The following is a 27,406-nucleotide window of genomic DNA, read 5'->3' as shown; positions in this document are numbered from 1 at the left end:
AAATTCCTAGCAGTGCTATTGCTGGGTCATAGGGTAGGTCTATTTTTAATTTTCTGAGGAACCTCCACACTGCTTTCCAGAGCGGCTGCACCAATTTGCATTCCCACCAACAGTGCAAGAGGGTTCCCGTTTCTCCACATCCTCTCCAGCATCTATAGTCTCCTGATTTGTTCATTTTGGCCACTCTGACTGGCGTGAGGTGATATCTGAGTGTGGTTTTGATTTGTATTTCCCTGATAAGGAGCGACACTGCACATCTTTTCATGTGCCTGTTGGCCATCCGGATGTCTTCTTTAGAGAAGTGTCTATTCATGTTTTCTGCCCATTTCTTCATTGGGTTATTTGTTTTTCGGGTGTGGAGTTTGGTGAGCTCTTTATAGATTTTGGATACTAGCCCTTTGTCCGATATGTCATTTGCAAATATCTTTTCCCATTCCATTGGTTGTCTTTTAGTTTTGTTGGTTGTTTCCTTTGCTGTGCAGAAGCTTTTTATCTTCATAAGGTCCCAGTAATTCACTTTTGCTTTTAATTCCCTTGCCTTTGGGGATGTGTCGAGTAAGAGATTGCTACGGCTGAGGTCAGAGAGGTCTTTTCCTGCTTTCTCCTCTAAGGTTTTGATGGTTTCCTGTCTCACATTCAGGTCCTTTGTCCATTTTGAGTTTATTTTTGTGAATGGTGTGAGAAAGTGGTCTAGTTTCAACCTTCTGCATGTTGCTGTCCAGTTCTACCAGCACCATTTGTTAAAGAGGCTGTCTTTTTTCCATTGGATGTTCTTTCCTGCTTTGTCAAAGATGAGTTGGCCATATGTTTGTGGGTCTAGTTCTGGGGTTTCTTTTCTATTCCATTGATCTATGTGTCTGTTTTGGTGCCAATACCATGCTGTCTTGATGATGACAGCTTTGTAGTAGAGGCTAAAGTCTGGGATTGTGATGCCTCCTGCTTTGGTCTTCTTCTTCAAAATTCCTTTGGCTATTCGGGGCCTTTTGTGGTTCCATATGAATTTTAGGATTGCTTGTTCTAGTTTCGAGAAGAATGCTGGTGCAATTTTGATTGGGATTGCATTGAATGTGTAGATAGCTTTGGGTAGTATTGACATTTTGACAATATTTATTTTTCCAATCCATGAGCAGGGAATGTCTTTCCATTTCTTTAAATCTTCTTCAATTTCCTTCATAAGCTTTCTATAGTTTTCAGCATACAGATCCTTTACATCTTTGGTTAGATTTATTCCTAGGTATTTTATGCTTCTTGGTGCAATTGTGAATGGGATCAGTTTCTTTATTTGTCTTTCTGTTGCTTCATTGTTAGTGTATAAGAATGCAACTGATTTCTGTACATTGATTTTGTATCCTGCAACTTTGCTGAATTCCTGTATCAGTTCTAGCAGACTTTTGGTGGAGTCTATCGGATTTTCCATGTATAATATCATGTCATCTGCAAAAAGTGAAAGCTTGACTTCATCTTTGCCAATTTTGATGCCTTTGATTTCCTTTTGTTGTCTGATTGCTGATGCTAGAACTTCCAGCACTATGTTAAACAGCAGCGGTGAGAGTGGGCATCCTTGTCGTGTTCCTGATCTCAGGGAAAAAGCTCTCAGTTTTTCCCCGTTGAGGATGATGTTAGCTGTGGGCTTTTCATAAATGGCTTTTATGATCTTTAAGTATGTTCCTTCTATCCCGACTTTCTCAAGGGTTTTTATTAAGAAAGGGTGCTGGATTTTGTCAAAGGCCTTTTCTGCATCGATTGACAGGATCATATGGTTCTTCTCTTTTTTTTTGTTAATGTGATGTATCACGTTGATTGATTTGCGAATGTTGAACCAGCCCTGCATCCCAGGAATGAATCCCACTTGATCATGGTGAATAATTCTTTTTATATGCCGTTGAATTCGATTTGCTAGTATCTTATTGAGAATTTTTGCATCCATATTCATCAGGGATATTGGCCTGTAGTTCTCTTTTTTTACTGGGTCTCTGTCTGGTTTAGGAATCAAAGTAATACTGGCTTCATAGAATGAGTCTGGAAGTTTTCCTTCCCTTTCTATTTCTTGGAATAGCTTGAGAAGGATAGGTATTATCTCTGCTTTAAACGTCTGGTAGAACTCCCCTGGGAAGCCATCTGGTCCTGGACTCTTATTTGTTGGGAGATTTTTGATAACCGATTCAATTTCTTCACTGGTTATGGGTCTGTTCAAGCTTTCTATTTCCTCCTGATTGAGTTTTGGAAGAGTGTGGGTGTTCAGGAATTTGTCCATTTCTTCCAGGTTGTCCAATTTGTTGGCATATAAGTTTTCATAGTATTCCCTGATAATTGTTTGTATCTCTGAGGGATTGGTTGTAATAATTCCATTTTCATTCATGATTTTATCTATTTGGGTCATCTCCCTTTTCTTTTTGAGAAGCCTGGCTAGAGGTTTGTCAATTTTGTTTATTTTTTCAAAAAACCAACTCTTGGTTTCGTTGATCTGCTCTACAGTTTTTTTAGATTCTATATTGTTTATTTCTGCTCTGATCTTTATTATTTCTCTTCTTCTGCTGGGTTTAGGCTGCCTTTGCTGTTCTGCTTCTATTTCCTTTAGGTGTGCTGTTAGATTTTGTATTTGGGATTTTTCTTGTTTCTTGAGATAGGCCTGGATTGCAATGTATTTTCCTCTCAGGACTGCCTTCGCTGCGTCCCAAAGCGTTTGGATTGTTGTATTTTCATTTTCGTTTGTTTCCATATATTTTTTAATTTCTTCTCTAATTGCCTGGTTGACCCACTCATTCGTTAGTAGGGTGTTCTTTAACCTCCATGCTTTTGGAGGTTTTCCAGACTTTTTCCTGTGGTTGATTTCAAGCTTCATAGCATTGTGGTCTGAAAGTATGCATGGTATAATTTCAATTCTTGTAAACTTATGAAGGGCTGTTTTGTGACCCAGTATATGATCTATCTTGGAGAATGTTCCATGTGCACTCGAGAAGAAAGTATATTCTGTTGCTTTGGGATGCAGAGTTCTAAATATATCTGTCAAGTCCATCTGATCCAATGTCTCAGGGCCCTTGTTTCTTTATTGACCGTGTGTCTAGATGATCTATCCATTTCTGTAAGTGGGGTGTTAAAGTCCCCTGCAATTACCACATTCTTATCAATAAGGTTGCTTATGTTTATGAGTAATTGTTTTATATATTTGGGGGCTCCGGTATTCGGCGCATAGACATTTATAATTGTTAGCTCTTCCTGATGGATAGACCCTGTAACTATTATATAATGTCCTTCTTCATCTCTTGTTACAGCCTTTAATTTAAAGTCTAGTTTGTCTGATATAAGTATGGCTACTCCAGCTTTCTTTTGGCTTCCAGTAGCATGATAAATAGTTCTCCATCCCCTCACTCTCAATCTAAAGGTGTCCTCAGGTCTAAAATGAGTCTCTTGTAGACAGCAAATAGATGGGTCTTGTTTTTTTATCCATTCTGATACCCTATGTCTTTTGGTTGGCGCATTTAATCCATTTACATTCAGTGTTATTATAGAAAGATACGGGTTTAGAGTCATTGTGATGTCTGTATGTTTTATGCTTGTAGTGATGTCTCTGGGACTTTGTCTCACAGGGTCCCCCTTAGGATCTCTTGTAGGGCTGGTTTAGTGGTGACAAATTCCTTCAGTTTTTGTTTGTTTGGGAAGACCTTTATCTCTCCTTCTATTCTAAATGACAGACTTGCTGGATAAAGGATTCTCGGCTGCATATTTTTTCTGTCTAGCACACTGAAAATCTCGTGCCAATTCTTTCTGGCCTGCCAAGTTTCAAAAGAGAGATCAGTCACGAGTCTTATAGGTCTCCCTTTATATGTGAGGGCACGTTTACCCCTTGCTGCTTTCAGAATTTTCTCTTTATCCTTGTATTTTGCCAGTTTCACTATGATATGTCGTGCAGAAGATCGATTCAAGTTACGTCTGAAGGGAGTTCTCTGTGCCTCTTGGATTTCAATGCCTTTTTCCTTCCCCAGTTCAGGGAAGTTCTCAGCTATGATTTCTTCAAGTACCCCTTCAGCACCTTTCCCTCTGTCTTCCTCCTCTGGGATACCAATTATGCGTATATTATTTCTTTTTAGTGTATCACTTAGTTCTCTAATTTTCCCCTCATACTCCTGGATTTTTTTATCTCTCTTTTTCTCAGCTTCCTCTTTTTCCATAACTTTATCTTCTAGTTCACCTATTCTCTCCTCTGCCTCTTCAAGCCGAGCCGTGGTGATTTCCATTTTGTTATGCATTTCGTTTAAAGCGTTTTTCAGCTCCTCGTGACTGCTCCTTAGTCCCTTGATCTCTGTAGCAAGAGATTCTCTGCTGTCCTCTATACTGTTTTCAAGCCCAGCGATTAATTTTATGACTATTATTCTAAATTCACTTTCTGTTATATTATTTAAATCCTTTTTGATCAGCTCATTAGCTGTTGTTATTTCCTGGAGATTCTTCTGAGGGGAATTCTTCCACTTGGTCATTTTGGATAGTCCCTGGCGTGGTGAGGACCTGCAGGGCACTTCCCCTGTGCTGTGGTGTATAACTGGAGTTGGTGGGCGGAGCCGCAGTCAGACCTGATGTCTGCCCCCAGCCCACCGCTGGGGCCACAGTCAGACTGGTGTGTGCCTTCTCTTCTCCTCTCCTAGGGGCGGGATTCACTGTGGGGTGGGGTGGCTCGTCTGGGCTACTTGCACCCTGCCAGGCTTGTGATGCTGGGGATCTGGCGTATTAGCTGGGGTGGGTAGGCAAGGTGCACGGGGGCAGGAGGGGCAGGCTTAGATCGCTTCTCCTTAGGTGATCCACTTCAGGAGGGGCCCTGTGGCAGCGGGAGGGAGTCAGATCCGCTGCCGTAGGTTTGGCTTCTCCAAAGCGCAGAGTTGGGTGTTTCCGCGGAGCGAGCAAGTTCCCTGGCAGGAACCGGTTCTCTTTGGGATTTCGGCTGGGGGATGGGCGGGGGAGATGGCGCTGGCGAGCGCCTTTGTTCCCCACCAAACTGAGCTCTGTCATCCAGGGGCTCAGCAGCTCTCCCTCCCTTTGTCCTCCAGCCTTCCCGCTTTCCGAGTAGAGCTGTTCACTTATGACCTCCCAGACGCTAAGTCGCACTTGCTGTCGGAACACAGTCCGTCAGGCCCCTCCGCTTTTGCAAGCCCGACTCAGGGGCTCTGCTTGGCCGGCGAGCCGCCCCTCCGCCCCGGCTCCCTCCCGCCAGTCCGTGGAGCGCGCACCGCCTCGCTGCCCTTCCTACCCTCTTCCGTGGGCCTCTCGTCTGCGCTTGGCTCCAGAGACTCCATTCTGCTAATCCTCTGGTGGTTTTCTGGGTTATTTAGGCAGGTGTAGGTGGAATCTAAGTGATCAGCAGGACGCGCAGTGAGCCCAGCGTCCTCCTACGCCGCCATCTTCCCTCCTCCCTCCAGACTTCTTTCTTGTAGTGTACTATATGACTTCGAGTAAGTGACTTCATTTCATTGACTTGCTATTAAGTTCATTCATTGTACAGGTGGGAGAACTACCCTGGCCTTGCCCTACCCACATCACAGATTTTATGGACATAAAGTAGAACTGAACCAGTTACAATGGCTTTCTATTACTGAATGATACTGTAACATATCTATTGAATATAGAGAAGGTTCTCAAGTCTTTGACTTGATTCCATTTGGCCTGGGGCAAGTACCTTAATATTTGATATTGCTATAACTATAACATTGTAATTCAGAAATTTCTCCAGAAGATTGCCCTGGCTGTTCCATTCAGAGCATTGCTTCCAAGCTGAGATCACCATTTAGGAGTTAGATATCATAGGTGACCAATAGAATGTGATAAGCAGTTTATTTATATTTAAGAATCACAGTCTATCTTATCCTACACAGCTTTCTTCTTCTCTGTATATCTTTGTCTTTTTCCCTCTCTCTTTCCATTTGTATATGAGAGGTCATAGCTATTATAGTGGTTAAGAGCATAAGCATTGGAATAAATGAGCTTCAGGCTTGAGTTCCAGCTTTGCCATTCCTTAGCTAGATAGCTTTTTCTTAACCTCTGTAAAGTGGGGATTGGTAATACTGTTGTCTCATCAGGTGGTTGTGAGGATAAAATGAGCTTATGTATTGAAAGGCTTAACACTGTGCGTGGCCCACAGTACTCAGTAAATCATCATTAGTATTGTTTTCTCAAGTTTATGCCTTTGAATCTGACTGGGAAGATAACACACACACACACACACACACACACATTATATGATCAGTTATATCAATCAAGGTTCAAGGAGAGAAGCAGAACCCAAAGAAATATATAGTAAGGGGCACCTTGGTGGCGTAGTCAGTTGAGTGTCCAACTCTTGATTACAGCTCAGGTCATGATCCCAGGATCATGGGATCTAGCCTTGTGTGGGGCTCCATGCTGAACGTGGAGCCTGCTTAAGATTCTGTCCCCTCCCCCATCATGTGCGCGCGCGTGCTCTCTCTTTCTCTCTCTCTCTCTCTCTCTCTCTTTCTCAAAGAGAAAAAAATTTTTAAAAATTTTTTTACACTTATTTATTTTTAAGAAACAGAACGATACAAAGCATGAGCGGGGGAGGAGCAGAGAGAGAAGGAGACACAGAATCTGAAGCAGGCTCCAGGTTCTGAGCAAGCAGTCAGCACAGAGCCTGTGCGGGGCTGGAACCCACGAACTGTGAGATCATGACCTGAGCCGAAGTCGGACGCCCAACCGACTGAGCCACCCAGGCACCCCCTTTTTTTTTCTTGAAAAAGAAATTTTTTAAAGGTTTAGGGGTTACTGGGTGGCTCAGTTGGTTAAGCGTCGGACTTTGGCTCAGGTCATGATCTCACAGTTCCTGGGTTTGAGTCCTGCATTGGGCTCTCTGATCCTCTGTCACTGTCTCTCTGCCCCTCCCCAGCGCCCCCTCTCTCTCTTTCTCAACATAAATAAATAAACTTAAAAAAAAAAACTATCACAAGAAAAAGAATGTTTAACTATGTGTGGTAATGGATGGTAACTAGAATTACTGTGATGATTATTTCACAGTATATGCAAATACCAAATCATTCTGTTGTACACCTTAAACTAGGATAATGTTACATGTCAGTTATATCTCAGTTTTTTTAAAGAGATTTATTACAAGGAATTGGCTTACCCAGTTGTGGGAGCTGGCTAGACGAGGCCGAAATCCACAGGGTAGATTGTCAGAACTTCTTGGGCATGGGTTGAAGTTGCTGTCCACTGACAGCATTTCTTCTTCATCAGAGGAGCCTCAATAATTCTCTAAAGGTCTTTCAACTAATTGAATCAGGCCCACCCAGATTATCTGGTATAACCTCTCCTAAAAGCAATTGATCACAGGCTTCAGTTATATCTACAAAATACCTTCCCAGCAACACCTAGATTATTGTTTGCTTCATTAACTGGGGACTGTAGCCTGGTCAAGTTGATACATCCAAAGACCATCAGATTGGATTCAGACGATTTAGTTGGGAGGCACCTGGCTGGCTTAGTTGGTGGAGTGTGTGACTCTTGATCCCAGCATTATGAGTTCAAGCCCCATATTGGGTGTAGACATTACTTAAATAAGTAAATCTTTTAAAAAATAAAATAATAAAATGATTTAGTTTGTACCAGAGATAGTTGTACTGCACCAATTTAAAGAAAGAAGGTTTCAATGAACACACATCTCTGTGGGTAGAATAGTAGAGAAAGGCTTTATAGAGGATGTAGAAACTTCTGTAGGCCTTCTAGAATAGAAAGAATTAGGTGGGTTCTTGAGGAATGTCTTTCTCCTTGTAATTACAAATCAGGCTTGCTTTAGTACTTTTATCCCAAAGAGCAATTTGATGATTAACATTAGATCTGAGAATTCCCAGAACATGCATTAGTAGCCACTGAACCACAGCCTTGGTTGTTGGGCCGTTTGGCTGCCCATAAATTAATAGATCTTCCTCTTTTGTCCTTTTATAGTAAATTTAAAACACAAACCTAGAATGTGGAACAAATTAGATATGTATTTCATATAAATTATATACTATGTGTGAATTAGTCTAATTTAGTAATCAAGTATATTTCTGATAATTTCAACATTGGAAATCAGTATAGAGCATTAGTATTATTTACCTGAGATGTTTTCTCTAATCAGTGGATAATTTTTATTTTTTTCTTTTATTTTTTTTTTTTATTTTTTTTTTCAACGTTTTTTTATTTATTTTTGGGACAGAGAGAGACAGAGCATGAAAGGGGGAGGGGCAGAGAGAGAGGGAGACACAGAATCGGAAACAGGCTCCAGGCTCCGAGCCATCAGCCCAGAGCCTGACGCGGGGCTCGAACTCCCGGACCGCGAGATCGTGACCTGGCTGAAGTCGGACGCTTAACCGACTGCGCCACCCAGGCGCCCCAGTGGATAATTTTTATTAAAAGATGTTATAAAGTTAATGTGTTTCTTATCTAAGGTTCCAGGAAGCTAGGAGCTAAAACTGGAATTAATTTCACACATTGTATATTGATTTGCAATTTGAATTAAAGTTTCTTGTGTTCAGTTTTTAATAATGGTATGATACTATCCACTGTTATATCCATTATTTAGAACTTGATTCCAGTGAAATGCATAACAGGCTTTTAAATAGTAGGCTTTTAAAACTTTGAGAAGAAAACGCAGTGGAGGTGGTTTACCAGGGGAAGCCAAGGTTAACTTGGTGGACGTTGTAAGCACTGAGAACGGTTCTGCTCTTCTTTGTTTAAAGGCAGCTCTCTCTGAAACTGAGGGGGCAACCACTAACTCACCCTAATTAGATGATCTTGGAAGGATCTGTTTTTTTCCAGTTGTGCTTTTTTCTTTTATCCACCACGCTAATTAGAATTTGTTGTATAGTTCATTGTACATTTTCTCTGATTACAGAAATCACTAATTCACTCATTATTTCAGCAAGTTCTACTTGGTGCCTAGTCATAAAGGAATTTTTCACTGTTTGTGTAGTTTTCTGCCTTCTTTAAAAAAGAAAAAAAGAGTAAGGACAGGGAGAGAAATTTTCCTTCCATGTAATTTTCAGGACAACACTATTTAATATTGGTATTTCTGACATATTCCTCAATGATGGAGAGTGTTGGTTTTGAGGTTCTATCTGCATAGTAATGAGGAATCACTCACTTCATGCTGGTGAACTTTTGTGAGTATTACTTGAGCATGTGCTTTAAAGTGGAAGCAAGAAAAGATAAGGAGCCCCTGAATTTTATTATAGTCTCTTTAAAGATCTAATTTCTAGAAATAATGGTTTGTTGCTTGAAACAACTAGCTTAACATATATGAAAGTTAGGATATTTAGAACTATGTTTTCAATTAGACAGTAATACATAACGATTTCATTTAGCTTTGCATTTGCTTAGAATAAATTATTATATGACTCTAGAGGTTTATTTTGTGTTGTTATCCTCTATTTTTAAAATATATGGAATGAATCCACTTGGAACATACTGTCTTCGAAGTAGAAGCGTAATTTTTTCCTTTTAAGAAAAGTATAATTTTCTTTTATGTCAACTTGAGTTAGATTACCAATCTCTTCCTGGTGAATTTACAGAAAAATATTTACTAAACAAGTGTATTTCAAGTCTTAACAAACATAAGCCCTATTCTAGGGGTAATGTTACTGTTTAGATTATAGTAGCATTTCTGGTGACCTTCGTGTGTTAATGCTGCGCTCTCTTATATCATGTGATGGTCACTGTAATCCTGAAACAGGTGGTATTGTTACCATTAGCATAATTCCTGAGAAGCAATAAAGAGACTAAGGGTTAAAGCCAGTTTAGAGGAAACAAGCCAGCAGGGCAACTGGCTGGCTCAGTTGGTGGACCAAATTACTCTTGATCTCGGGGTTGTGAGTTCAAGCCCCATGTTGGGTGTAGAGATTACAAAAATAAAGATTTTTTAGAAGAAACAAGCCAGCAATAAATACCATGATATTTTAGTTACATGCTTACCAGTACTTGCTAGAACTGGGAGATACAGAGATAAGACATGTCCCCTCCCTGAAGATGCTTACAGACTACTAGAGGATATGGAAAAATAAACAAGAAGCACATAATTGAGACTGGGAGTAGGGTTGCTAAATTTAGCAAAACAAACACAAAAACAGGATGCCCAGTTAGATTTGAATTTAACTTAAAAATGAGTTTCTTTTTTGAGTGTAAGTATATCCCAACTATTGCCAATAAACAACTAATATTTTTTCAATATAAGTATGTCCCCTGTGATATTTTACTGGGAAGTCGGAGAACATCCCAGAAGACTCCTTGGAGACTCCTTGTATCTTAGCTGAATTTTGAAGAATCAGGCATTGCAAGCAGGAGGAGGCTTGTGCACGGCTACATTCAGATAGGAAAGAATGCTACATTCCAGGAACTGCCTGGCTAGAGCAGAGTATGAGGAGCAATTTACGGAAGTCACAATAGCAGAGTCAAAATCATAAAAGACCATTTACGTCCTATTGAGGAGGTTGCCTTCCATCCTCAGGGCAGTATAAAGTCAACAGAAGTTTTTAAGCAGGGAAGTAAGTGGTCAGATTTATGTTTCAGAAGAATTTCACCAATTGTGGTAGAGAGGGTGGGCTGGGTAGGAGATGCCACAGGAAGGGAGACCAGTTTTATGGTTGTTGTAGTAATCCAGGGACAAGGCAGTCAGGATTTAAATCATGGCGTTAGTGGTGGAAATGGAGGGGGGAAAATCGTTTCAAAGATATTAAGGAAATAATTTGATTGCCAGCACTTGGTGACCAATTGAATGTGGGGGGAACAGGGAAGAAGGAGAAGTTTAAGACAACTCACTGTTTATTCCTTCAGATGCATGGGTGATGGCACCTTTCAGTGACATAGGGAATAAAAGCTTAAGTTTGGATAAGAGGAAATAAGAGTTGACAGCAAGTATAGACTGCTGTTTCTAGGAACTGTGCTGGGAAATCATTCAGTTTTGATTTGGTTTAAAATTTTTTTAATTGTGGTGAAGTATACAGAACATAACATTTACTGTATTTTTAAACGTGTACTTATTTATTTTGATGGTGGAGGGGCAGAGAAAGGGACAGAAAGAACCCCAAGCAGGCTCGGAGCTGTCAGCGTTGAGCCTGACTCCAGGCTCTATCTCACTAATGGTGAGATCATGACCTGAGCTGAAATTGAGAATTGGATGCTTAACTGACTGAGCCACTCAGGTGCCCCTAACATTTACCATCTTAATCATTTTTTTTTGTTTTTCATTACCTTTTTTCAGCTTTATTGATGTATAATTGACAAAATTGTAAGATTTTTAAGGGTGCAATGTAGTGATTTGATATACATACACATTCGGAAAGGATTCCCTCCCTTGAGTTAAATAGCACATATTTACCTTTTTTTTGGGGGGAGGGGGGTGAAAACATTTAAGTCCTAATCTCAACAGATTCCATTTATACAATACAGCATTATAAACTACAGCTACCATGTTATTCATTAGATCTTCAGACCTTATTCATCATCTAACTGAACATTTGTACTGTTTTACCAACCTCTCCCTATTTTCCACACTCCCCAGCCCATGGTAACCACTTTCCTACTTCGTTTCTAGGATCTTGACTTTAAAAAAAAAAAAAAATGTTTATTTTGAGAGAGAGACAGAGTAGGGGAGGGTCAGAAAGAGAGGGAGAGAGAATCCCAAGCAGACTCCGTGCTGTCAGCACAAAGCCCGACCCGGAGTTGGATCTCACCAGCTGTGAAATTGTGACCTGAACTGAAATCAAGAGCTGGATGCTCAACTGACTAAGCCATCCAGGCACCCTGACTTTTTTTTTTAATTCTACATATATGTGATACCATACAGTATTTGTCTTTCTCTGACTTATTTCACTTAGCATAATGCCTTCCAGATTCGTCCATGTTGTCACAACTGATAGAATTTCCATATTTTTTAAAGGCTGAATAATATTTCGTTGTGTGTGTATATGTATATATATGAATTAATAAAATGTGTGTATGTATATATTTATGCATATATATACGTATTTGTGTATGTATACCTATGTATGTGTGTGTGTATATATATATATATGTATATGTATATGTATGTATACATACACCGCCCTCCCCCACATTTTCTTTATTTGTCCATCATTGGACGAATCTTTTTTTTATAAGACAGGTTCTTCTTCTTTTTTTGTTTTTCAATTTTTTTTAAGTAATCTCTACACCCAACATGGTGCTTGAACTTATGACCCCAAGATCAAGAGTCACATGCTCTATAGACTGAGCCAGCAAGGTGAACCTACTTAGATTGTTTCCATACTCTGGCTGTTGTGAATAGTGCTGCAATGAACATGAACAGGTATCTCTTTGAGACAATAATTTCATTTTCTTTGTATATATACCCAGAAGTCGGATTGCTGGATCATATGGTAGTTCTATTTTTAATTTCTTACAAAACCTCCATACTGTTTTCCACAGTGCATTGAAACCATTTTTAAGTGTATAGTTCAGTAGTGTTAAGTATATTCATGGCTGTGAAACCAGTCTCCATAAACATTTTCATCTTGCAAACCTAAAACTCTATACCCATTAAACAAGAACTTCCCATTTTCCCTCCTCCCCAACCCCTGGCAATTACCATTCTACTCACCATTTCCATGAGTGTGTCTACTTTAGATACCTCATAAAAGTGGAATCGCACAGTACTTGTCATTTTGTGCCTGGCTTATTTCACTTCGTATAATATCTTTAGGGTTCCTCCATACTGTAGCATGTTTCAGAGTTTCCTTACTTTTTAAGGTTGAATAATATTAAGGTTGTACATATATACCACGATTTGTTTATCCATCATCCATGAGTGGACCCTCGGGTTGCTTCTACCTTTTGGCTGAGAAATTGTTTTAAATTGACCTCATCCAGTTTGGTTATGCACACTCCTTAGATTCTGTTTTGAAAGATAAGGGTAGCTACTGAAAATATTTGCTCCAGGTGAGTATTAACTATTCCTGCACCACCATATTACTGGATTATAAAATCTGAAGCAGGCTCCAGGCTGTCAGCACAGAGCCCAACGTGAGGCCCAAACTCACAGACCGTGAGATCATGACCTGAGCCAAAGTCAGCACTTAACCGACTGAGCCACCCAGGTGCCCCTATAATGATGTGATTTCTGCTACACATATAGGCATTTATTCAGCCCATTTTTATTTGTAAGCAGTCACAAAACTTTTAATATAATCAGTCTGTACATTTATTAAAGTTTTTATTCTGTCCTTTTCAGTATTCTATTTGCATGAAAGATTTACTCAAAGCAGAAGCAATGATACTCCCGAGACAAGCTTCTGTTACCCTTGTAATTAGCATCAGGCAACTAGAAATTCTGAGCCAGTGATTCTTAAAATGTGGTCTCTTTGACCAGCAGCATTAGTATCGCTTCTTGGAAACTTGCTGCAAATGCAGATTTTCAGCCTCACCGAGAACTAAATGAGTCAGAAACTGACATCTGGGTCCATCTTTCTGTGTTTTAGGTTTTTTAAAAAAATTTTTTTTCTTCAACATTTTATTTATTTTTGGGACAGAGAGAGACAGAGCATGAATGGGGGAGGGGCAGAGAGAGAGGGAGACACAGAATCGGAAACAGGCTCCAGGCTCTGAGCCATCAGCCCAGAGCCTGACGCGGGGCTCGAACTCCTGGACTGCGAGATCGTGACCTGGCTGAAGTCGGACGCTTAACCGACTGCGCCACCCAGGCGCCCCTGTTTTAGGTTTTTTTAATGTTTATTTATTTTTGAGACCGAGAGAGACAGAGCATGAATGGGGGAGGGTTGGAAAAAGGGAGACACAGAATCCGAAGCAGGCTCCAGGCTCCAAGCTCTGAGCTGTCAACACAGAGCCAGATGCGGGACTCGAACTCACGGACTGTGAGATCATGACCTAAGGGGAAGTCGGATGCTTAACCGACTGAGCCACCCAGGCGCCGCCCCCCCCCCCATCTTTCTGTGTTTTAACACAAACTTCAGGAGATCTAAATCTCCCTAAAGTTTGAGAATCTCTGTTGTAAAACTGTTAACTCCAAGTACTTCTTTTTACCCCCATTATGAAAAGATAAGGAATATTTCATATTTTAGCCAATCCAAATATTTTAAATACCTTCAATTTCACCATAGATAGTCCATTTCTAACATTCATTCACTACGATATTTAACAAGCTAAAAATTTCACCAATATGATCCTAATTTGGTAATTAATAAAATCCCCCAAATGGGTCAATCTTAGTCAAGATGTGGACAATAGAAGCATGTATTACCTTGGAGCATGTGCTTCCTTATTACCTGACTGGGACTCTTGTGGAGCCCCTATACATTCCTGGACTAAAAACAAAAATATCACACTGTGTACACTGAATAATTTTAAAGTATATTACAGATGTTATAACAGAAGGGAAGGAAAGAGTTGAGAGGGTTCTTGTGTGTGTGTGTGTGTGTGTGTGTGTGTGTGTGTGTGTGTGTGTGCATGTGCATACATGTAGGGAGAGGAAAAGAGAGTCTATGATAAGCACAATTAATGGTTGAGAGAAAGAATTCAGGAAGAGGGGAAAGGAGAGAGGCTGGAGATACAGTGAGAGTGCAGAGAGTGGTGAAGATTAAAAGTAGCTGATAGAGATATTGGAGAGCACACTGACTGGACTTGGAGAATTTTCAGGCACTGGTTAAGAGACCAACTCTGCTATTTTGTCCTAAAGAGAAATTGTAAGATTGTCTAAAATACATTTTTATAATATGTATCTTAGAAAATGATTTAAGACCTGGTACTTATACATCTATTTGTTGTTATCACCCCTTGAGGTAGTTTCCACAGTTCATGAAATTATTCCTTCAGCACCAATGAGTTTTGTAAAATTTAGCTGAAGAGTGCCATCTTCTGGTACTATTAGGTATGTGCAAGCAAAGGCAGAGTATGGGAGAATCCTCATAGTAATAAAATCTTAGAACTGGAAAAACCTTTAATGTTTTTTGCTGAGTATCCTATTGTGAAGTTGAACTCCTTTATAATCTGTATCTTTTTAGTTAGGAGATCAGATTGCTGACAGTGATTATAGGTTGTGTGTATGGCCATGCCTGAAAAACAAACAAAACAGTATGTGGCCAACCAATCTTTTCATATAAGCTTGTGGGAAATTTGCTTTTGGTTTGTGATAGAAGCCACAAGTTGAAGAGCCTGTTGTCTGTGACTACCTCTTTGATGCAGGGTTGGCTTGAGGCCTTTGCTCAAAACAAGAATCTGATTCTTATAGCAGAATGTCAGACTTGTCTTCACTGCTTAACAGTTTACCAGTAAGATACTGATTTATTCTTTTTTTTTAATGTTGAATGGATTATAGAAAATTACTAATTTTATCTTCAGTGAGGTTTTGAAATCAAAACCATTATGTTTTTTTATCATCGTTTTATATATATATATATATATATATATATATTTTTTTTTTTTTTTTTTTTTTTTTTTTGAGAGAGAGAGCACAAGCTGGGGAGGGGCAGAAAGAGAGGAGACACAGAATCTGAAGTAGGCTCCAGACTCTGAGCTGCAGCACAGAGCCCGATGCAGAGCTCGAACCCACGAACCATGAGATCATGACCTGAGCCAAAGTCCGACGCTTAACTAACTGAGCCACCCAGGTGCTCCTTATCATGATGATTTAATAAACATTTACTGAATACTTAAAATACTAAACTCTCTTCTGTATGCTAGAGAGAAAGGGGAGGTTCAAAGATGAATGTGACTTTGTCTCTGCCTTTCGACCAGGGAAGATAACATGAACATAAATGATGTTAGATCTGGGAATATAAAGAAGGAAGGGAGGAAGAATATAGTATCAGGAAGGAAATATACAGTCTCAAGATTATTCATTGGCAATAATGTCGTGGAAAGGGCCACATTTAAATCTTGACCTGGAGCAGGTTATGAATCGAGTGTTCCTCAAGATTCAGGAGCCAAATCTCAGGACATTTGATCCTTTAAGTCCTTTAAGTCCTGTTCCAGAAGCTCTTCACAACAGAATGTGCTATTTCTGCATGAAAACCAAGAACACAGTTCATTTATTCATTTGTTCACCAAGTGCTTTTTATACACATTTGATTATGTGTCAGGCATTGTGCAGTCCTAAGGAAACAAAGATGGAAGTTCTGGCCCTACTTTGAGTTGCTTATGAAGAGGGAATGAATGTGACCAGAGCCCTTTGGTAGGAACACTGTGGATGGACATCTCACTCAGCCATTATTAAATCTGCTCTACATGTTTCTCTCCAAGATTAAGTCATTCTGGTTCTTTTACCTCAATCACTAATTAAAAGCACAGGCTCTGGAGGCAAACTGTCTCGCTTCAGATTCTAGCACTACCACTAACCTGCTCTGCAAATTCCTTAACCTCTGTTGCCTTAATTTATTTATTAATAAAATGGAGATAAATGATGGTAACATCTGTTTTATTGGGAGGTTGTGAAGATTAAAGAGTTATACACAAAAGCTATTAGAATAATGCTGAAATACAGAAAACAATATGACAAATACCCATGGAGCTACCATCTACCTAACAAACCTTTTGCCATATTTGCTTCATTTTTAAAAGGGAAAAGCATCACAGATCCAATTGAAGCTCTCTATCCTTCCTGATATTCTCCTTCCTCCTCCCTAGGGGTAACCACCATCTTGAATTTGCTGTGAGTCCTTACCATCATATTCTATACTTTCACTATATGTGTACAGGGACATAAACAATATATAGTATTGTGTTGCATGTTTCTAAACTGTTTTTTTTTTTAAGAGAGAGAGAGAACATGAGTGGAGGAGAATGACAGAGGGAGAGAGAGACAGAGACAGAGAGAGACAGAGACAGAGCATCTTAAGCAGGCTTCATGCTCAGCACAGAGCCCAACGCAGGGCTTGATTACACAACCTTGGGATCATGACCTGAGTAAAATCAAGAGTTGGACACTCAGTCAACTGAGCCACTCAGGAGCCCTGTATGTTTCTAAACTTTAATTAGTGATATTAAACTGCACCTATCATTTTGTAACTTTTTCCACTTGACATTATGTTTTCAACATTTTTCCATGTTCTTTCATTTTAATTACTGAGTTCTTTTGAGTTAATTACTGAGCTAATTACTGAGTTCTTTCATTTTAATTACTCTATAGTCTTTCACTGTATGAATACACCTCATTTTATTCAGCCATTCTCCTGTTGATGGACATTTGTGTTGTTAACCATTTTCCACTTAGAAATGGCACCTTGAGGTCCTCCTAGACTGTACTTTGAGCTAAGACTTTTGGAGGGAAAGATTTTTCATTATGGGTTCAATTTTTTTTTTTTTTAATTTTTGTTTTCAACGTTTATTTATTTATTTGGGACAGAGAGAGACAGAGCATGAACGGGGGAGGGGCAGAGAGAGAGGGAGACACAGAATCGGAAACAGGCTCCAGGCTCTGAGCCATCAGCCCAGAGCCCGACGCGGGGCTCGAACTCACGGACCACGAGATCGTGACCTGGCTGAAGTCGGACACTTAACCGACTGCGCCACCCAGGCGCCCCTCCTGGAGTGAATTTTTACAGATGAATTGAAGACATACACTCTAATGGAAATTGTTTTAAAAGAAATGTAATGATCATGTGAAAATTAATAAAAGGAAATCTTCCTGGAGTCAGAAGAAGTCCAAAAGAAGTCAGGAGCTCTTATTCCCTATCACTCATAGTCAACTGCAGACCCCAACAAGAACAAAGTAATTTACATTCCCAACAAGAGGAATGTACTTTACTACTCCAGCAAGAGGAAGAAAGATTTTCTCCTTGCCTGGCAACAGCCCAGCCAATAAGAGACTGTCACGACTCAGCCAATGAAAACCCACTACCCTTCAGACTTCTAGTTTACTCCAATGGACTTTTTGCATGTAGCAGCCCCTCCCAACTCTGCCTTTCCGCTATAATAGAACATTCCTCTGCTTTGTTCTCCCAACTTGCCCATGGTTTTACTGCGGCTTGCATGTCCTGGACTGTTAGTCCCAATTACACGCATGTTTACTGATAAAATACCTGAGTTTTTTTTTTTTTTTAATTTTTTTTTCAACGTTTTTTATTTATTTTGGGACAGAGAGAGACAGAGCATGAACGGGGGAGGGGCAGAGAGAGAGGGAGACACAGAATCGGAAACAGGCTCCAGGCTCTGAGCCATCAGCCCAGAGCCTGACGCGGGGCTCGAACTCACGGAGCGCGAGATCGTGACCTGGCTGAAGTCGGACGCTTAACCGACTGCGCCACCCAGGCGCCCCGTGTTCAATTTTTTTTTAATGTTTACCAGTCTTATTCTTATTTTGTTTCTTCTTGCATCTTTTCTATTGTTTCTATTTTTCTAGAAAAACTGTTCATTTCAAATGTATTGCCATAGTATTTATATTATTCACTATCCCTACCCTTTTCTTTCCTAATAATCCTTATTTGTGCCTCCTTTTTTTCATGATCAGTCTTGTTAAAGGTTTATCTCCTTTGCTAAAGTTTCAGAGAACTGTTGCTATTATTGATCTTTTTCTTTTTTTTTTATTATTAACTTCTGCTTTTTTTTCTTCTTCTTTTGGAGGTTTACTCTGTTATTGTTGGGGCCTTTTTTAAGCCTCTTTAGTTGAATGCTTACTATTTATATTCAGTTTCTTATCTTTTTTCATCATTGCATTTAAAGCCATAAATTTCCCTCTAAGAACTCCTTTAGCTGCATCTTACAAGTTTTAACATGTATACGTTTGTTGTTGTTCGTTCTAAATATTCTGCATTTCCATTGTGGTTTTTTCTTTAATCCACAAAATAGTTAGGAATGTGCTTTTTAGTTTCCAAACATGTCTGTTTATGTTTACATTATTTTTGTTGTTGATTTCTTATTTCTTTGTGATCAGAGGATGTGGTCTATGTGATCTAAATTCATTAGAAACTCTAACCTGTAACCAGGTAAACTGTAAACAGGAGGTTTTGCTGCAGCTCCTGAGTAAGGCCTCAGAACTCCCACCATCTTCGCCTTAGTAAAGACATATGCCGGTGAAATTGCTGGCCATCTGCTACAAGCAGATAATGTTTATACCAAACAGATGGTTCTGCATTCCCTAAAAATCCCCAGAGGTTGACCTGGGGAAGGAAGTATCGAGCATCTCCCATGTGATCCTCCCCAAACTGGGGTGTAGGAACTAGATTGCTCTGCTCCTCCTATGAAAGTGAAACCTCATCTTCTTGGTTACAGCCAGGTCTGAAGGAGAAAGCAAGCACGGTGGAGGCTTATCCAGGAGCTTCTCTGGTAGTGACAGCTGAAGGGCAACAACCCCCAGGTGTTGGCGTTTAACTCTACACATGGGCAGAGCACTCCATCTCTGTCAGGGCTATCCTTATCCTCCCAGCAAACTAGAAAGTATTGGTAGGGGGGCCCAGGAGGCAAGTCTGAGGAACCTGTGCTGACCTCTTCAAACATTGAGTACTTACCAGACTCGACTGTGCTTTGGCTTTTTCCTTGGGATCAATGAAAAATTTAAGCCCCCAAAATGAAAGATCAAGAAATTATCCTCAGTCCCTATCCCACACAAGGGAAGCCCAGGGTTGGCCCTCTAGTAGGTTGCAATGTATCAAGAACCAGAGCTGGGCAAGACTGATCTGTGAACCACATCATGTCATCAGACTGAGGGAACCAGACAGACACAGAGAACCATCAAAAGGTAATTGCAGAAACCAGAAAAGAGCAAGAGGTCTAAAGCAGAGATTGGGAGATGAAGGTCAGAGGAATTATTACAACTATAGGAATATACCATAGCCTTCTATTGTTATTTTAATTGGTTAATTCCTTCTTTCTGCTTTCTTTGGATTAATTTTTTTTCCAATTTCTTGAATTTTTAATTCATTTGTTTTGTTCTTTGCTGTTTGTTAACATAATTAAGACTTCGAATTCTACTCTAAATGGTTCTTTAATTTTATCATTAGTTTTATTTTTAGTTTCTGATTTTTTAACAATTATCATTGTTATTTTCTAGACACTTAAATTTTCAATTTGAACTTTCTCTTTGATTCTCAAGAATTAGAAGGACCTTTAGTGGCACATGGGTAGCTCAGTTGGTTAGCATCCAACTCTTGGTTTCAGTTCATTCTCTTTCTCCCATTTCTTTGCCCCTCTCCACATCCCTCTCTCTGTCTCAAAATAAATAAACATTAAAAAAAATAAAGAACATTTAATTATGTATGGATAGATGTTTTATTAATTTCAAGTTTTATCATATTGTGATTAGAGAACACTGTTTCTGCCATATCTACTGTGTGGAATGTATTAAGATTTTCATCTAATTTTGTTTTTTTTAAATGTTTATTTATTATTTATTTTGAGAAAGAGAGAGCATGCGAGCAGGGGAGAGACAGAGAGAGGGAGGGAGAGAGAGAATCCCAAGCAGGCTCCGCACTGTCAGCAGAGCCCAACTCAGGGCTTGATCCCACCAACCGTGACATCATGATCTGAGTAGAAACCAAGAGTCGGGCGCTTAACCGATTGAGCCACCCAGGCACCCCTTGGTCTAATTTTGTAAATGTTCCATGAACATTTGAAAAGTCTGTTCTCACAGCAATTAGATCTACTTTATTATTCAGGCTTTCTAATTCTTTTATATCCTTTTTTTCATACACCTTATCTGTCATGGACTAAGAGAAGTCAATTAGGCTCTAATGTCTTTCTGTTTATTTCTTTTTTTATTTCTTACAGATTTTGCTTAATACATTTTAATACTTTATTTGCCTTATAGAAACTCATGACTGTAATATCTTCATTGTGGATTGTATGTTTGATCATTGTAAAGAGACTTTTTTTTTTTTTTTTTGCCTTATTTAATGCTTTCTTAACCTCTGACATCAACCTTGTCTGGTATAAGATTGTGATTTAATTGTTTTCCTTGCATTTTCCTGATATACCTGTACTATCTTTTATCTTTTATTTTCAACTTTTTTGACACTGGTTTCTGAAGATATTTTTATTTCAGTAGATGAGATTATCCTGTTGACATTTATAGATATGACTTAGTTCTGTATCACATTTTATGACCTACTTTCTGTTTTTAAGGATTCATTTGGTTTGTATCTTTCTCTAGATGGTGTATATTTCTTTGTTTCATGCATGTTCCTTCTGATTATTTAGGAAGGTCTGTATTCTGTTTTTAGCTCTTCTAATGTTTGTCTTTATTTTATAACTTTTAAAAACATACTTTATTTTTTTTAAGTTTATTTGAGAGAGAGAGAGAGAGAGAGAGAATGCTCACACAGGCACACGTGAGCCGTGGAGGGGCAGAGAGAGGGAGAAAGAGAATCCCAAGCAGGCTCCATGCCATCAGCGCAGAGCCCAATGCAGGGCTTGATCCCAACAGTGAGATCATGACCTGAGCCAAAATCAAGAGTTGGACAATTAACCGACTAAGCCACCCAGGAACCCCTATCCTCTATTTCTTTAGACTAAATCTACTTCTTACGAGCAGTGACCAAATTATAATTCCATTCATCTCATCTCCTTTACTCCGCCTAATTTTAATCAGTATATTATTGTTATTAGTTCTTTTAGTGATCATTGGTATACTTTTGAATGTACCTCTATCTCTGTTAATTGATTTATAAGATGTAAATGTTATCTTTGACCTTGAATATTAAAAATAAAGAGGGGCGCTGGGTGGCTCAGTCAGTTGGGTGTCCGACTTCAGCTCAGGTCATGATCTCGCAGTTTGTGAGTTCAAGCCCAGCGTCAGGCTCTGTGCTGACAGCTCAGAGACTGGAGCCTGCTTCGGATTCTGTGTCTCCCTCTGTCTCTGCCCCTCCCATGCTCATGCTCTGTCTCTCTCTCTGTCTCTCAATAATAAATAATCATTTAAAAAAACTTAAAGATAAAGAAATCAACATCCTTTTGCCACCTTCCATCTTCCTACATCTTCCCTTCTTAGTTTTTGTTAATTTTATAACTTTTGCTGGTATAGTTTGTAATATAAACATTCTGAGTAATATATAAAATAGTTATTAAGAGAATGAGCTCTGGAACCAGACTGCCTAAGTTGGAATCTTGACTTTATCGTTTTTAGGTGTGTGACCTTGAGCAGATTGCTTAACAGATATTTATTTGTTTCCTTGTTTTTACAATGGATATAACAATAGGTTCTACCTCACAGGTTTGTTTTCATGATAATGAATGAAAGTATAGTATTAGAACAGTGCCTGACACATAATGAGCATCTAGTAATTATAAGATATTGCATTAATTATTATGAAGTAGATTTCCAGTTTTTTTTTCATCCCAGTTCTATATTTCAACTGACTACCATGTTCAGGTTCTCTGTTCATCTCTTGGTTGCCTAAAATCCATTCTCAAGTAGTTAAGAGACACTAATGGCAGGGGCACCTGGGTGGTTCAGTCGGTTAGGCGTCCAACCCTTGATTTCAGCTCAGGTCATGATCTTGCAGTTCATGGGTTCAAGTCCTTGGGCTCCCATGGAGCCTACTTCAGATTTTCCCTCTGCTCCTCCTCTTCTCTCTCTCTCTCTCTCTCTCAAAATAAATAAATAAATAAATAAATAAATAAATAAATAAATAAACCTTAAAAAAAAAGAGAGAGACTAATAGGAGTTATAATTTCTAAACCTTTTATGTTCAAAAACATTTGATGCCTTTTACTTGAAAGGAAGTTTAGTATGTAAAATAATAGTACCTACTATTGAGCACTTAATAAAATCACAGGTGATCTGTATTCATTATTATATCATTTTACCTCATAATAATGCTATAATTTTTTTTTTTTTAAGTAAGCTCTATGCCCAATGTGGGACTTGAAATCACCATGAGATCAAGAGTTGTATGCTGTACAGACTGAGCCAGGCACCTCCTTCATAATAATGCTATAAGTCAAGTATTACGTGTATTATTCATATCCCCTTTCACAAATGAAAAGGCAAGTCACGCTTCCTTTCTCAGACTTTGCTGGCATTGAACCATTATCTAACATTGATGTGGCTGTGGAGAAATCTGAGGCCAATCTCATTTATTTCCCTTTAAAGATGCCTTGATCTTTTTGCCTGAATGCTCAAAGGATTATTTATTTTTGAAGTCTAGTAAAATTCAGTGGGATATGTCAGAAGGGTCATTCTGTGTCGGTTTTCTTGGGACATTGTGTGTTCTTTCAGTCTGTGAAGTGTGCTTTCACTTACACGAAGTTGCCTTGAATTCTACTTTGAATATTTTTTCTTTTCCACTTGTTCCATTCTCCTTCAGGTGGACATGCTGGATATCCTTTATCTTCTGTGTCCATAATTTTGCCTCAAATTCGTTTTAGTTCTTTTTAAATTTCCATTTCCTTTTTCTCACTTTTCTTACCTAGCCCTCGTTTAAGTCTAACTGTGTTGTTATCCTTGTCTGCCTTCTTCTTCCGCCCCATTTATAATATGGCTTTAATTTTTAGGATCTTTTCCTTTTCTTCCTTCCTGAGTTCTGCTAGCTTATTTCACAATTCCTTCTGTTATCTCATCATCATTCTGCTTTGAGGTCTTATTTTTTGAACGGTTTCATTAAGTCCTTTGAATTCACAGCCGTATGCTTGATCTGCTTCATGGCAACATATTTCTGGAAAATTTATTTTTATAACATTTCATTTCCTCCTTTTTCTTGTAGATTTGCTGTGTAGATCTTGGTTTCCTTGGTTATTACTTGTTACTAAACAAAAAGAGTTCTTCCTCAACCAGTTACTTACAGGAAGCAACTGGAGCAGTGAATTGTATTAGTAATGAGGCTGCTGTGGTCCAGTGTGTGTGTGTGTGTGTGTGTGTGTGTGTGTGTGTGTGTGTGTGTGAAAGAGAGAAAAAAGGAGAAACATAGAGACAAAAATATTCACATAGATTGGTTTAGCTAATGTTATCTCCCCAGCAGATGCTCGTAATATACTTTCCCTCAACCCATTTCATTAACAGACTGCCTCCAACATAGGTAACATTTTTAAGGAATTTATCATTCAGCACTGCCTTGTCCTCCTATTTCATGATGGCAAATAGAGTCCTTGAAAGTTCCCACAACTTGTGCTCCCTTAAACTTTCATTGTAAGTCAGGGTGGTGGTTCTGCCCCTCAAGTGTACCATCTGTTTGGATCTATACCAACTTTGAGAAGTAAAATCACAGCAGTTATTTAATCTGAACATACTCTGGACTCTGGTATAATTTTCATTGAATTTGGTAGGCCATCCTCATTAATTGTGCCTTAGGGAGTTTGTGTTTATTTTCCTTATTTTCTTGTTTTTGGGTGATCTCAAGGATGACAAGATGACATCATGAGCTAATTTTATTTTGTTATTGTAAAATATTTTGGCATTTTATTTTATTTTTAAATGTTTATTTCTTTTGAGGGGTGAGGGAGGGGCAGGAGGGAGGCAGAGGGAGAAAGAGAGAGAGACAGGCAGACAGAATCCCAAGCAGTCTCCATACTGTCAGCGCAGAACCCAAACGGGGCTCAAACTCACAAACCATGACCTGAGCCAAAGTCAAGAACTGGATGCTTAACTGACTGAGTCACCCAGGCACTCCATAAAATATTTTGGTACTTTAATTTTTTATTTTAAATTAGAACCATTTTTTAAGAGTGCCTCTAATCTTAGAGCAGGTAGCATACCACCTCAGACCCTGTTAAGTGCGAAAAATAGCTTCCAGTTTTTTGCACAATATAGTCCCAACAAGATCTCTCCTCATCATATAGCAAGTAAGAGCAAAGCTCTGGATTCAAGTTCAAATCTGTCCAAATCCAGAGCCTGAGTTCTTTTCATCATAGAACTACATCTTAAAGAATACAGATATCTCTTTACAGTGTCTTTATTATGTTTCCTCTTATAAACATTTTTCATTAACTACTGTGTTTGTTTCCTGGTTTTTAGTGTGACAAGTACAAGACTGGAGTTATTGATGGACCGGCATGTAATAGCCTTTGTGTTACAGAGACTCTTTACTTTGGGAAATGCTTATCCACCAAGCCCAACAATCAGGTATGGACATTATGAATAAACATTCCAGACTGATAGTGCACTCTACTTTTACCTTAAATTAACGTATTATTAAAAGAATTCTTGAGCCAGAGCTTTAGGAAATTTTATATACTTTCATTTTGTATGCTTTGATTCACTCATCCAATAGATATTAATCCTTTATTCCCAGTATATTCCAGACACTTTAGTTGTTAGGAATATAGTGGTAATTGAGATAGATAAGATTACTTCCATTATGGATCTTATATTAATTAATAGTGACTGATTCTGGGGTATGGGATTAGGGAAATGGAAACAGATGAGTTTTGCCTTTCATCTTTCTGTGTAATATGACTTTAAAAAATTTACTTCTAGCTATAAATGCTTACATTAAGAAACAAGAAAGATCTCAAATCAACAACCTAACTTTACAACTTAAGGAACTTGAAAAAGAACAAACTAAACCCAAAGCTAGCAGAGAAAAATAAATAATACAGATTACAGGAGAGAGAAATGAAATGGAGAATAGAAAAACAATAGAAAAAAATCAATGAAACCAAAGGTTGCTTCTGGGAAAATATCAACAAAATTGACAAACCTTTAGCTAGATGGTCTAAGAAGAAAAGAGAAGGCTCAAATTTCTAAAATCAAGACTGAAATGGGGATATTACTATTGATTCTATAGAAATAAAAAGTATTAAATGAGTACTATAAACAATTGTACACCAGATGAATTGTACACCTAGATGAAATGGACAAATTCCTAGAAACAGAAAGCCTACCAGGAAATAGAAAATCTGAATAGACCTACAACTAGGAAGGAGATTGAATTAGTAATCAAAAGTCTCCCAACAAGAAAAGCCCTGACCCTGTTGCCTTCACTGGTGAATTCTACCAAACATTTAAATGCTTCTCAACCTTTCCCAAAAAATTGAAAAGGAGGGAATACTTCCTAACTCATTCTGTGAGGCCAGCATTACCCTGATACCAAAGCCAGATAAAGACACTACAGAAAATCTACAGACCTTGTGAACATTCATGCAAAATCCTCAACAAAATACTACCCAACCAAAATGAATGTAATAAAAAGATCATACACTGTGACCAAATAGGATTTATTCCTGGAATGCAAGGATGGTTCAAGATACAAAAATCAATCAATTTAATACACTAGATTAACAGAATGAAGGGGAAAAAAACCCTGGGATCATCTCAGTTGATGCAGGAAGAAAGTATTTGACAAAATTCAGTACCCTTTCATGATAAAAATACTCAACAAAGCAGGAATTAATGAATTTATTTTTTGTTAACGTTTATTTATTTTTGAAACAGAGAGAGACACAGCATGAATGGGGAAGGGGTAGAGAGAGAGGGAGACACAGAATTGGAAGCAGGCTCCAGGCTCTGAGCCATCAGCCCAGAGCCGGACGCGGGGCTCGAACTCACCGACAGTGAGATCGTGACCTGAGCTGAAGTCGGACGCTTAACCGACTGAGCCACCCAGTCGCCCCCAACAAAGCAGGAATTAGAAGGCAACTACAACATTATAAAATCCATATATGAAAAATCCACAGCTAATTTCATACTTGATGGTGAAAGTCTGAAAGCTTTTCCTTTAAATTCAGGAACAAGGCAAGAATGCCCACTGTTGCCACCTGTATTCAAAACAGTACTGGAAGTTCTAGCCAAACAGACAAGTAAGAGAAATTTTAAAAGGCATCCAAATTAGAAAGGAAAAAGTAAAATTATTTTTGTATGCAGATGACATGATCTTTTATATAAAAAACCTTGTTTTGGTAGAAAAACCTTTTATATAGAAAAAAATTGTTAAGCTAATAAATTAATTCAGCAAAGTAGCAAGAAACAAAGTCAACACATAAAAACCAGTTGTATTTCTATACACTAACAATGAACAATCCACAAAGGAAATTACGAAAACCATTTACAATAGCATCAAAAAGAATAAAGTACCTAGGAATTAACATACCCAAGGAGGTAAAGGACTTGTACAATGATAACTTCAAAGCATTGTTGAAAGAATTAAAGACATAAACAAATGGAAACATATCCCATGTTCATGAATTGAAAGACTTAGTATTGTTAATCTCTTTCAAAATCCTGATGACATTTTTTGCAGAAATAGAAAAACCCACCCCAAAATTAAAAAGGAATCTCAAATAACCTCAAATAGCAAAACAATCTTGAAAAAGAACTACAGAGCTGGAGGATTCATATTTCCTGATTTCAAAACTTACTATATAAAGGGGTGCCTGGGCGGCTCAGTCGGTTAAGCGTCCAGCTTTGGCTCAGGTCAAGATCTCACAGTCCGTGAGTTCGAGCCCTGCATCATGCTCTCTGCTGTCAGCACAGAGCCTGATTCAGATCCTCTCTCTGTGTCCCTTCCCCACTCACTTG

At 38.8% G+C, this 27,406-nt stretch overlaps 1 protein-coding gene across 1 annotated transcript in view; it reads left to right on the top strand.

The window, feature by feature from the left end:
- Positions 1-27,406, top strand: part of DIPK1A (divergent protein kinase domain 1A) — a 113,803-nt gene that overhangs the window by 80,367 nt on the left and 6,030 nt on the right. The window contains exon 3 of the mRNA XM_043575575.1: positions 24,905-25,012. Coding sequence (XP_043431510.1) covers positions 24,905-25,012 — 108 coding nt within the window. The remainder of the gene's footprint in view (positions 1-24,904; positions 25,013-27,406) is intronic.

The sequence above is a fragment of the Prionailurus bengalensis genome, chromosome C1, assembly GCF_016509475.1.
Source record: "Prionailurus bengalensis isolate Pbe53 chromosome C1, Fcat_Pben_1.1_paternal_pri, whole genome shotgun sequence".
NCBI classification, from domain to species: Eukaryota; Metazoa; Chordata; class Mammalia; order Carnivora; family Felidae; genus Prionailurus; species Prionailurus bengalensis.
Note: the sequence above shows the minus strand (reverse complement) of the source record. Positions and strands in the feature narration are given on the sequence as shown.